The sequence below is a fragment of the Pinus tabuliformis genome, chromosome Q, assembly GCF_031772625.1.
Source record: "Pinus tabuliformis cultivar Carrire ecotype Pingquan chromosome Q, CPIR1, whole genome shotgun sequence".
In the NCBI taxonomy this organism is placed as follows: domain Eukaryota; kingdom Viridiplantae; phylum Streptophyta; class Pinopsida; order Pinales; family Pinaceae; genus Pinus; species Pinus tabuliformis.
This window is the reverse complement of record NC_142296.1, coordinates 410,657,218-410,669,570: the sequence shown is the minus strand read 5'-3', so window position 1 is coordinate 410,669,570 and position 12,353 is coordinate 410,657,218. Positions and strand designations below refer to the sequence as shown.

General features: G+C 39.4%; 1 protein-coding gene across 1 annotated transcript in view; it reads left to right on the top strand.

Annotated features, from left to right (window-relative positions):
• The window catches only part of LOC149219928 (H/ACA ribonucleoprotein complex subunit 2-like protein), a 37,071-nt gene extending 25,425 nt beyond the window's left edge, over positions 1-11,646 (top strand). The window contains exons 3-4 of the mRNA XM_089384556.1: positions 11,041-11,146; positions 11,236-11,646. Of these exons, the coding sequence (XP_089240682.1) occupies positions 11,041-11,146; positions 11,236-11,397 (268 nt within the window). The 3' untranslated portion in view covers positions 11,398-11,646. The remainder of the gene's footprint in view (positions 1-11,040; positions 11,147-11,235) is intronic.
• Positions 11,647-12,353: the final 707 nt, after the last annotated feature.

The window sequence follows — 12,353 nt, the reverse complement described above, 5'->3', positions numbered from 1 at the left end:
TACAATAATAATGACCCAATTTTGTGCCTTCGTCCTCCTCATAAGCAATTCACCTCAGCTAAATCTCACAAGTTTATTTTGGGAACTTAGACTTGTGATTAATTAAGTCTAACTGACTCATGTAACTCATCGTACCTCAAATAGAAATTGAAGCTCACTTGCTAGTCGTTTTCCAAAGATTACTTGCATTAGGAGACAAACAAACTGAGCCTCCAACTCTTGCGTGTTGATTTGGGGTAGCATCGGATGTGCTCTAGCCATGAAAATTGGTGGAGAGGCTAAAGCACATGAGATCTCCAAGACCCAAAAATGGTTTGGGGAAATAACACCCAGTTAGAGAGATATTAAACTAATTGATATTTTTAATGGGGTTCTTAAGTCTAAACTTAGGAAAATTAAAATATTAATGGGTATTAATATAAAATTGGGTGAGAATGTTCTAAATGACATGGATCAAGCCAAATCTAGTCTTAGCCATTGATTAAAGATTTAATCTCAGTCGTTGAAGACTCAACAGAAAAGGTATAAGAGGAGGCTTGAGGGTTAGTTGGAGACACACCAAGATTGATCAGTCAGTTCGATTTTCTGGAGCGGGGTTTGTTGAGAAAATTCGAACAAGTGATAAAAGTTGCAGTGAGGGGCAGTGAGTACATAGCAGAGAGGCAGAGATAGTGCCGAAGGACCAACGCAAAGGCAGAAGAGGCTATGCAGAGCCAGTAGGAGCCACGTAGAGGGCCAGAGTGATTGCGTAGAGGCTAGCAGGGCCTGCGTGGGTGACGCAGAAGGCCAGAGAGCCAGCGCAGAGCAGCAGAAGGCTGACGCAGGGGGCTTCTGAGTGACGCAGAGGCCAGGAGGGCTGATGCAGAGCTTCAGAGAAGCGTTGGAGAGATTTTCGTGGAGCAGACTTGCTGAATATTTGCTTCCGAAGAGAGGTATTACTGCCAGATAGATATCTCTGTTGGGTGAGCCAGTTTGGCACCCTAGTTGTACTCAAGAAAGTTGCTTAATAATAAAACCCTCAGAACTGCTGCACCGGTTTTCCCAAGTTGGGTTTTTCCGAGGACGATTGTCCAAAAATAACGGTGTCCCTTGTGTGTTTGTCTGTTATTTCAGTTGTTGATCTGTAGATGGTTGAGACTGTATTTGTGTTTATTTTCAGTATTTATATGGTTAAATAACTTGTTAAGAAATAAACAAGTAGGTGAAATAAACCAGATAATACAGGAAGAATTTCTGATGTGTTAGACTTAGAAATTCCAACACTGCGCTTAAGTCAAATTGCTCCATGACTCGTTCTAATTTATAGGAACTTGTCCTAACTTATAGGAACTTGTGCATGCTAAAGAAAAACTGCTTGTGGTCTCTTTGACTAAGGCACAAGTCAAAGAAGATCTTACTCGCTACTATTTTCAACACTCCTTCTTAGTGAGGAAGGTGCTTCTGGAAGAACCTTTTCCACCTGGATCTGTTTCCAACACTACCACATTCTCTGCTGTCGCAACTGCTCCCTCTGAACTAGAAGACTTCTCTGCTTTCTTCCATGAAACCTAATTTGAAGACCTGTTCTTTCCGACCATGCTTTGTGAGTGCATTCCCAAGTGAAGACAAGAATGATGTGTCTATCTCTCCCTCTTAATTAGGGAGGACATATTCCAATAAATGAATGTACTCATTCCTACGGAAGGAATATACCTAAGCTCCCTCTTGGCTTAGGAATTTTGCTTCCAAGTGTCTACCAAGTAAGAAACTTGTTTCCAGGCTCCCTCTTAATTAGGGAGCTACAACAACGCCTTAGGTGGAGATGATGGGACAGCTAGCTGCTTGAAGAACTCCTCCTCATGATGTCATGAACTTCTTTTCGTTATCTAGGAGTCTTCATGTTTGGGACTTCTTCATAGGGCACAAACCATCCATCACTTTCATCCATGAGTTAGTCATGTCATCATCGAAAAGTGATCCATCTGTTCATATCTGGCCTTCCTTCATGCCATGCTGCCTTCTTCATGCCATGTTTCCATAAGGATTTTTCATCCTACTACATGGGCATCGATGGTGGAATATATCCATAGATCTTCCCTCGACAGCCTTGCATAAGCCCATCCAGATATTTGTTCAAAAATAAGAAATGAACACTTAAATCAAAGTTACCTTTGTGATGGTCTTTCATCATGACATCTTCTAGTTTGCATCAGCATCTTGCATACATATCGACACATCTCCCAAAGATATTGTCAAGGGTCTCTTTCTTTTTTTAGACTCCATCAGAGTCTTCATATCTTTCATGGAGATATCCTAGTCAAATCTTCTTGGTCTTTTGGATGTTGATTGCCTTTACCATGGTTGCATATTTCACTATCTCTTCCTTTTTTTTTCACACATTTCATTCCCAGGAGTTTCCAATTAGAATTCCTCCAGTTGTTGTCAACCACCTCATATTACATATGAGGACATATTAGGTTGATTTCATCTAGACAATGTGTGAGGCATGCCTTCTTGCATCATTTCAGAGGAGGAGATCCTTTTTCTTTTGATCATGCTCTCAAGATAGAGCGTTGGTCCATGTTACCTGCAACCATATGACATGACTCTTTAATATTGAATATAAACATACATACCTCATTTTCCTTTGGGTCATCTAGACTTCCTGTAGTAGCTCCCTTGATTGAAAAAGCTTCAATCCATTGCTCTGCTTCTTTTATGTCATCATACCATCATCCCATGAATTCCACAAGTTTGGAATTCTTGATGAAACAATTGCTTCCCCTCATGATCGGTGAATCTTTCAATGAAGATTCCATCAGAGAATCTTGAGGATCTAAAGTATCCCCATTAGCAGATGTTTCCTTTTGACAGATGTATGATGAACCTTGTACTAGATGACCTTGCCACTTATGTTTCAATGAGATTCCCAAGGCCTATATCCTTGACTTCCATAGATTCTAACCATCTTTCATGCTTCTCTATGATGATGTCCCAAACTCTTGCTTTCAATGCTTCTATGATGCCATGATGCATCCCCTAATTTTTCTTAGTGAATAATGATAGCCATATCTTACAATAGAAGACTTAGGAACTTGAGATGAACTTAGGTGAGGAAGATTATCTCAATCATAATAGAGATCTCTTACTTCCTCATTCTTGGTTTTCTTCTTTTCAGCTTCCTCCACTTCTTCGGTGATATGGGCTTCTTCTCTTCCTCTTTTGTTATTGCCCTTCTTGATCTTAGGACAACCTCTTTTGTAGTGCTTATATTCTTGATACCCATAGCATTGAATCTTAGACATGTCCCTTTTCTTTTTCCAAGAACCAGACTTTCCAAATTTTCCCTTTCTTCTTGTCATTGTAGCATAAGCTTGACTTTGCTTACTTGCTCCCACATCAGATTTGTCCTTTAGTCTAGATTCTTTAATCCTGCACAGTAACCATAGGTCCTGCCACCTAGATTGGAGCTTCTTTCTTCCCATAAATACTTGAAGTAAAGTTACCCCACTCCTTCGGTAGTGCATTTAATACAACTGTAGTCATTTCTCTATCAGACATGACTTCTCCCAGATCTTGTAGTTGATCCCGGATTTCAGATATCCTCATAAAGTATGAGGCTATTCCATCTTTCCTTTACATCTTTAGCTTGTAGAGTTCTTGCCTTAATGAGATGACTTCTCCAATAGTGCTTACGAGATACAACTCTACCAGTTTGTCATAGATTTCTTTTGAAGTTTTGAGTTCGGATACAAATGGGATGAGGGGATCCTTGATAGATTCTATGAGAATCCTTTGAGCCCTAACTTCCCCTTTCATATATTTTGCAAGAGCTTGAGCATCTTCCTTTCTTGGTTTAGTGATAGATCCTTTGACATGTTCCATAACTCATTTTCAATGAGATTTAGATCTGTCCTTTTCTTCCATGCAAGATAGTTTGAACCCCCAACCAATTTGTTGCTTTCCTTGCAAAAAGACATTTTCACAGATTCAGATGTGGACATAAATGTACTTACTTGATGGGATGCTCCTTCTCCTTGCTACTTCCTTGATGTTAATGGTGATATAGAGAATAGAAAACTTCTCCTTGATGAAGATAGTTTTCTTCAATAATGATCATTGATCTCACAGAGAGGGAGATCCCTTTTGATGGTGAAGTTTTGTTGATGAAGATCAATGATAACGTCTTGATGATGTCTTCAATGGTAGGAATCTTATTTCAATGAGAGAGAGATCACCTTAGAGAATTGATGGCAACGCCTTTTGATCTATCTTCCTTTGAATGAATAGTCTTCAAGATACATCAACTTCAAAATGATATTTGCTTTGATGCCTTCCTCGAGATTTGGTCCTTGAGTGTCCCTTGATAAGATTCCCTTCCTTGACTTAGTCATCTTAGCTCTGAAACCATGTTGAGAAATCTAGGGCATCAAGTATTAGGTGATTTCTCTTCTTAGATAACTGCTTGTGAATGCTTTTTACTTCTTAGATTATGATCTTCTTTTACTTATGTTATTATAATGTTCTTCTTCATCAAACAACTACCAATGCATAAACATAAAGAGACAAGAGACACAGAATGTAGGCTATCAACCAGGGCCAAAACCTCTCCCACTTGAGAGGAAAACCCGAACAAATTCTTCTTCTTATAGAGACTTCAATTGACGAATACCAAGACCAATACCCTTGACCTATTTGCCACTCCAAGACCAAGTCACAAACCTTTCTTGATGAAATCCTTCTTGAAACAAACTTGCAGCTCTTTCCTTCTTCTATGGTCAATGCAAGTCAAATTGTCTGCACTTCTGCAATTTTGGTCTTATCCACAGATCTGCAATTCTCGGTCTATCTATACCCTTGCAATTCTCATGTGTGAGCTGTTTTGAGATATCTTCCTTCTTTGCTTGACTAGGAGACTTCTCTTGTGACCTTGGCTAGGATGTATGCTGATATAGAGACTCCTTTCTTGGCTCCTTTGCTGACTGAGAAACCCTACTGCAGAACCCTTAACACATGACACACGTGCTAAGAAAAGTACCCAAAAACAATGCCAAAATAGCTCGAATTCTCCTCCTTTGTTCTTCGCTTGATGAGAGGCTTCTATCTCCCTTTCTCGCACTTCTGTCAACTGCAGACCATGACTGAAAGCTTCACCGAAATCTGCAATGAGGCCGAGCTGCCTATTTATAGTTGTTTCCCATCATAATGAGCCGACATGAGTATATGTGAGCTGACATGTCCTTTGGAGAGTTTACATTATTCCTTTTTGAAGCCGACTTGAAGGAGAGGTCTTGTGCTTGTCTTGGAGGGCTTTCATACTTATTTAGTGACTCATACAAAATGTAACATGCCCAAGAAGGGTCCTTTATACATGACATAGACTCAAATTGACTTTTATGACTAGATGACAAATCCTAAAGGCTCACAATGGGAGCCATCACTAAAAATAAAATTCCTTGCTCATGAAACCCATGAGACAAGTATTACAATAATAATTTTTTTTTTCTCCTTCTGATCAATTACATAAAATCACAATTACACGTCATGAAGACCGAACCTAGTTACACTTTAGAACAGTTAGGGTAGCCTTGGTAGCCCTAGGAACAGACTTCTAAAGTGAAAGAAGAATGACAAGTGGGCAGATTCAGAAGATGGGAGCACTGTTCACAAATAGAATTGTAAACAATGGTTTTTCAAAGTGCAAGATGCAGTAGATGAAGACCTCAAGTGCAGGATCATGAAAGAAGGAATCATGATCTGTTAGGAGGCAGATTTGGAGCCCTAGTTCAGGAGTTGCATATGAACAAACTCAATGATAAGAGGGTTGCTTGAGAAAGTTACAACAAATTGCCATGGAATAACAAGTAGCTGATGTAAGGGAAGTATGAGTACTTCCGACACAAGCTGAGGCTTGTTGATGCACTCTCCCTGTTTGAGAGTGGGCGGGCATGGATTTCTCCTCTCAGGTTGAGAGGGAGTAAGGTTGGACACATGGTTCTCCTTGTGTCAAGTACTGTGACGGATTAGGATTAATATCCTAAGTCAAGTACATGGACATGGATAAGGAGAACGATGGATTGGATAAGCATCTTGGACATGCATTCTTGAGTCATGTACTATGACGGATTAGATTGACATCCTAAGTCAAGTACATGAACTTGGATAAAGGACATACTCAGGGTATCCTAGGTGGAGTATGAGCCTCGAAGGGGCAGTTTGGTGTCCTGTGGAATGTCTCTCAACATTGTTCTCTGATCTTGTGGAGAGAGAGTGTGACAATGTTGGCTATGATGATACTATCATCATTAATGCTTATCAATCTGGACCATTCTTATATGAATATTTCAACTTGAGATAGACCTGTTGAGTCATTATGAATATCTCCCTAATTAAGAGGGAATGTTGGAAAAGTAACTAGGTTCAGTCTTCATAATAATCTTTTTACTTGTATCAAAAGCAAAAAGAAGAAAAATAATTTTATTTTATTATTATTTCTTTAGTTAAGCATGTTCTTCATGCTTCTAGGTTTTGTTGAGTCAAAGAATTAAATTTGAGTCAAAGTCCACTTGGACTCTTTGTAACAAAAGAAAAAGAATTATTGTCAAGTCAGAAAGAGTCAAATTTACCTCCATAAGACCAAGTCAGTCCTCTAGATGGTCATGTCGGCCTGCTCAATAGATGCGATCCTTCATATTGGCAAACAGCTATATATTGGCGTGAATCCTCTACCAAAAGGCAAGCAGTTTGTTCATGTTTTGAAGAGATATGCAAGTTTATGTGGCAGAGGATATGCGAGTTTCTTTAAAGGCATAGATGTGGTGAAAGGATGTGAAAAGAATGCGAGCTGTCTGTGATAAGAGACCTGAAAAGAATGCGAATCCCTGAAGAGATATGTGAGTTGTTCCTGTGATGACATGTGAACTCCAGAAGGACTGTTATAATTGTGTTATGCAAGCTATGGAAGGATCATGAGGTCTGTAGACTACAATCTACAGGGAGGATGAATTTCTTTGTGAAGACAAGGCATTTAAAGGGCAGATTAGTGACAGATCAAGGATAAAACATGACAGTAAATGGAGGGCTGACTTGGGGATCTTATGGAGGTAGTTGTCTTGGTCTTGGTCTTGGATATCTCATTTGATCTGATTCTATAAGAAGAGGATTGTTTGGGTTTTCCCCAATTATGGGGTTTTGCTGTAACTTGGGGCCTATATCTTGTGTTCTTTGTGTTCTTGTGATCTTCATGCATTTATGTTTTGGTAATTGCTTGATGAAGAATAAATAACAAAGTAATAAAAGACCAACAAACCTCAGAAGTAATTATCAAGTAAGGAAAATCAACCTTAATCTACAATTTCCTTGATTTTCCAACAAATTGTTGTGGATAAATTCCGGTTGACTGGTGGATAGTGCCTCCTCCTTTTACCTCTACACTTAGTCGATTGGTGCTTCTGATCTCCGCTTATGTGGGTAAGGGTGTGTGTGTGTGTCACGAGGTGTCGCGACACTTAGTCGCCCCAAGCTACCCCTTCTGAGCTTGCTCTATATATTTATATGTATATAGATGAGGATGCCATGACACTTAGTCGCTTGGGAAAATCCTTCCAGCCCTTAGCCATCGTGCTCTGTCTCCCAACTTATAACACATATCTATATATGTTTACACATTTATCGACACAGTCAACCATTGTTGTCCCGCCTGAGCCTGCTATACATACGACTATATGGATAGGGATGCCCTCGGCTCCCTGCCATACCAGCCTATCTCTCCTGAATTTTCATGGATATACATTTGGTCCAATTCCCATACACAATGGTGTATGTGCATAAGCTATCCTTCCTGAGCTTCTCTCTCACACACACACAAGGATGCCCTCGGCTCCCAACACTATAGGTCTTTCCTTCCTGAGCTTATATGGGGTTTAACCCATCCCAGCCACTCTGTCCAGCACAGGCATATGGCCATACACAGGTATAAATATAAATAAGGGAAATGCATGCTTCTCACAAGAAATCACACAGCACAGGGCCTGCTATTACCATTCATTTTAATGCATTGGATTAACAAAACCATGGAGATTCACCCATCTCAAGTACTTAGGAAATTAGATGGAATTTTAGCTCAGAAAGAAACACAGTTTGACAATGTTCCATCAAACACACAGGAGTTACCCACTCCTCAAAACCGTGAAGGAAATAACATTTTCAGCATTAATTCATGCATTAAACACACAGTGAGCATTTATACCATAGTTACAAGCACATAAGGCTAGATAAGCACTTATCTTATGATGAAGGATTTGGAAACTAAGATTGAGACTTCAACTCTCCACCCAACCTTAGATTGGCTTGCACTGCAATTCTTTCTTGTAGCCAATCACCTCTGAGCCAGATTCAGAGCTTGAGGAGGAGTGCTTTCAAGGAATCAACCAATTCTGCCAGCTGAAACAGGGAGTCCAAAGACTATACCATCTCCACCCACCAGTTATTCAGGGAATCCAGAGGCTGCTCCACCTCCACCCTTCACTCTGTACAGGGAATCCAAAGGCTATACCACTTCCACCCTTCAGTCAATACGAGGAATCCAGAGGCTCTGCCACCTCCACCCTCAACAATAAGGGAATCCAGAGGCTATACCACCTCCACCCTTAAACCAATGCCCTCAGTGGCTCCACCCTGAACTGGGAGTCCAAAGCTCATTGAGAGAAACTAGGCACTATGCCTTCAATGGCTCCATCCTATACCGGGAATCCAGAGCTCACTAAATTAATTGCTGAGCCTGCAACCAAGCAAAAAAGGTGTTAGGACACTCCATGGCCAGGAATTTAAAGAAACAGGGCCTCCACCCAACCCAGGGAACCCAGAGAGCATCTGTCCTTCACCTGAGAGATTCCCAGACCACTCTTCTACTGCTCAAAACCAAAAAGGATTTCTTCTTTCATCCTGTTTGTGTCTCTTCTTCTCATCTGCTGCTCAGCCACCGCTTCAACGCGCTGAATGCTGTCTGTTCCCATGCCGTGCATACTCCTTGCTGCATATATGTTTCTTTTATGCTGCCTTCAAAGGAAACCCCCCCTTCTCCTGGGTTCTGTCCATTCTCTGCTCTGCATGTGAGAGTTCTTCTCCAGCCTGTGTGACTCCCTTTTCACCTCCTTCGCATCCGTTCTCTCCTTTTGTGTGTGTGTGTGTGTGTGTGTGTGTTTTTCTCTTCATCCCCTTTGGATTCCTCCCATGCTGTCTTGAATCTGCATGGGGAATTTCCCTCCACAGCCCTCCATCATGCTGGTCATTTTTCCAACTGCCTGATGGGACGGCTGTCATTTCCTTCCCACCAATGACAAGCCTCCTGTCATGTAATCTGTTGGTCCCCCACAACCTGCCAGCCTGCCATTTTTCAATCATTGTTTTCACGAGTGATCTTAGCTGATCATGCTGGTCACATATGACTCAGCTCTTCCAAATCCCAAGCACCTCCTGCTCCAAAGCTCTGAACCTGTGTCCCATATCTCAGCCCATATTTTATTACAGCAAAATTATTATAATATTTACAATGGGGGGGATTAACCAGGGGCTGTCACAGAAGTGTCATTCAAATCTTGAAGTCCTTCATCTGATAATTTGTTCTCTCTTGTGCTATTAAATGGTCCACTACACAATCTCTTTTAATTTGGAAGGTTATCTTCTTGTTCCAATAAAATGCAATGTACCATTACAGATCAAAAGATCAAAGCAGCTGCATAATGATAGTAAAACTAAATCCTTACCCAACGCCGTGATGTTTCCTATATCAGCTGAAATCATAGATGAACTCCTCTTCTCAATACCGAGTTCTTCCATCTAGATGGGATCTTTACCCTCTATGAACATATTTGCTTGTAATCCACCTGTCTTAGCATCCATATCCAACCAAAATTTCCTTTCGTTTTCATAACACTTCTGAAATATCCTTTTCTAAATGCATAAAAGGATAATCATGGGATATGTTTGGAGTTGTATATAGTAGAGGCCAAAGAGGGGTGAAGTAGAGAGCAGCCATGCAAATTTTGTCTTATTCTTTATTCACTCTAAGACATAAAATTTGTCTATTGACAACAATATGATAAGAAAATATTAAAAAGGATTCAACACAATATATGATATCTGTAAAATTTGTTTAACAATATATGAAATTTTAAGATGGGGCATATGAGGGTATTCTGGAAGCTTCATTCCAATCTTGAAGCCCTTCATCTGATATATTGTTCTCTCTTGTGCTAATAAATCATCAATTACATAGGCCTGTTTAATTTTGCAAGTCCATCATCCTGTTTGAATTAAGTGTGATGTACCTTTGCAAATCAAAAGATCAAGGCAGCTGCTAATAACAGTAAATGCTTACCCATCACTGTGATGCCTCCCATACTAGCTGGAAGCCTAGCTCAACTCCTCTATATTATCTAGATTAAGTTTTTCTGTCTAGATGGGATATTTAGCCTTTCTTGTAAGCCACTTATTCTAGCATTAATATCCAACTGATATTCCTTATCCTGTTTGTAAATTTTTTGAAATATCATTTTCTAAATACATAGAAGGGTCATCATGGGATATTTTTGGCATTGTATATATTAGAGACTGAAGAGGAGTGAAGTAGAGAGCAGCTATGTAAATTTGTCTTTTCCTTTGTTCACTTCAAGCAAGAAATTTGTCCGAAGAAAAAACAACACCATATATGATATTTTAAAATCTACTGTCTAGCATCTCCTCACTCTAAACAGTTGATCCCCCAACATAAATTTTTCTTTGATCTATTCTTTGACTCCCTTTCCATTTGGGAAGGAAGGGCGGGAGAGAACCAAAAGTAAATATTTGTTCCTATAATGAGCAATGCCATTTCTAATCTATTGCAATATGGATATTGTTGCTTGATTGCTTAAGTAGAGGAAGGATTGAGAAGTAAACAGGTGAATTTGTTGTTAAATTTCATTGTTTGCTTATTATTTTTCTTCCTTTTTGGTGATATTTTATTCAGACTAGAAAATTGTATTGAGGTTCTTGCGACTTCTAATGTTTTGTCCTTTACAGATTTTGTGTTATTGCTGGGAACATCTCACCAATTGATGTTATCACACATGTACCTATTCTGTGTGAAGAAGCCGATATTCCATATGTATATGTTCCATCAAAAGAGGTATATGGTATGAGCATCTAAGATACCTATTGTGTTTTGTTTATTTTATTTTCCATGTGATAATAATTTTTGGTGTATTGTTTCTGTAGGATCTTGCGGGTGCAGGAGCTACTAAGAGGCCAACATGTTGTGTTTTAGTGCTTACAAGTCCTACTAAAGGTAGCCTTAGTGAGGAGGAAGATAAAAAATTGAAAGAGGGCTACAATGAAGTGGTGAAGGAAGTGCGGGAACTGGCGACATCTTTCGTCTAACAAAAGTTGGTGCACTAATAGTCTTAGCATCTTCAATTTGTAAATCATTCCGTCCTTGCTGAATTTGAAGTGGAACTGATGGTAATATAAGTTGTTAGTTCGCATGAGAAGTTCTTGGTGCTTAAGATGCTGCCAAATTCTTATGCCTTGCAACAAAAGGGTACTTGTGTTCTGTACAATTTTGTTATGCCTTGCAACACTTGGGTTTCCTAGTTCGTTAAATACAGTTGTGAAGTGAATTGTTCGGGATATCATTAATTCATTAGTGTCATCAATTTGCAAAATTTTGATTCGAGAAACCTAAATTACCTCTTCATGACAATCCTAGTTCCACCTTTCCCTGAAATTGCTGAATCATTGATTTGTAGCATTGACGCAACCAGAATCAAGAATTTCAGTTTAGAGGGATTTTGGTCCCTGATTGGACTTGCCTCTGATCACTGAAAATTGTTCCATTAGGCGAAAACCATCTGGGAGTCATTGTTGATGATAAAATGCAATTCCTGTCAGATGGGAGTTATGTCCAACCAACAGCAAAATCAACAATTAAAATATAAAGCACATAAAATAGCCAATGATTAAAAAATTACAGCCTAAACCACAACACAGAGACTATATTACTTGGCCTATACTACAATACAAGAAAGATGCTGCTATATTTTTTAGTTTGGTAATTATATATTGGAGCCTTTTCTGCTAGAGGGTTTTTGAGTGTAATTCTCTGCTGTATGATTTTTTTTGAGGGTCAGCAGATGAATTTCTAACAAAGATTTATCATTTTCACAGGGGTGGTTTGCAGTTTTCTATTTTCCAAGGGATATATTTTAGGGGTATTTTTCGACAGGAACTTTTGATTTTCTATTGGAGATGTCCATATTTCTAATTCTTGCTTTCAATTTCCAGACATGCATAATTTTTCAATTTCCAGATGATCTTGTGCTTTTGTTGCATTTGCT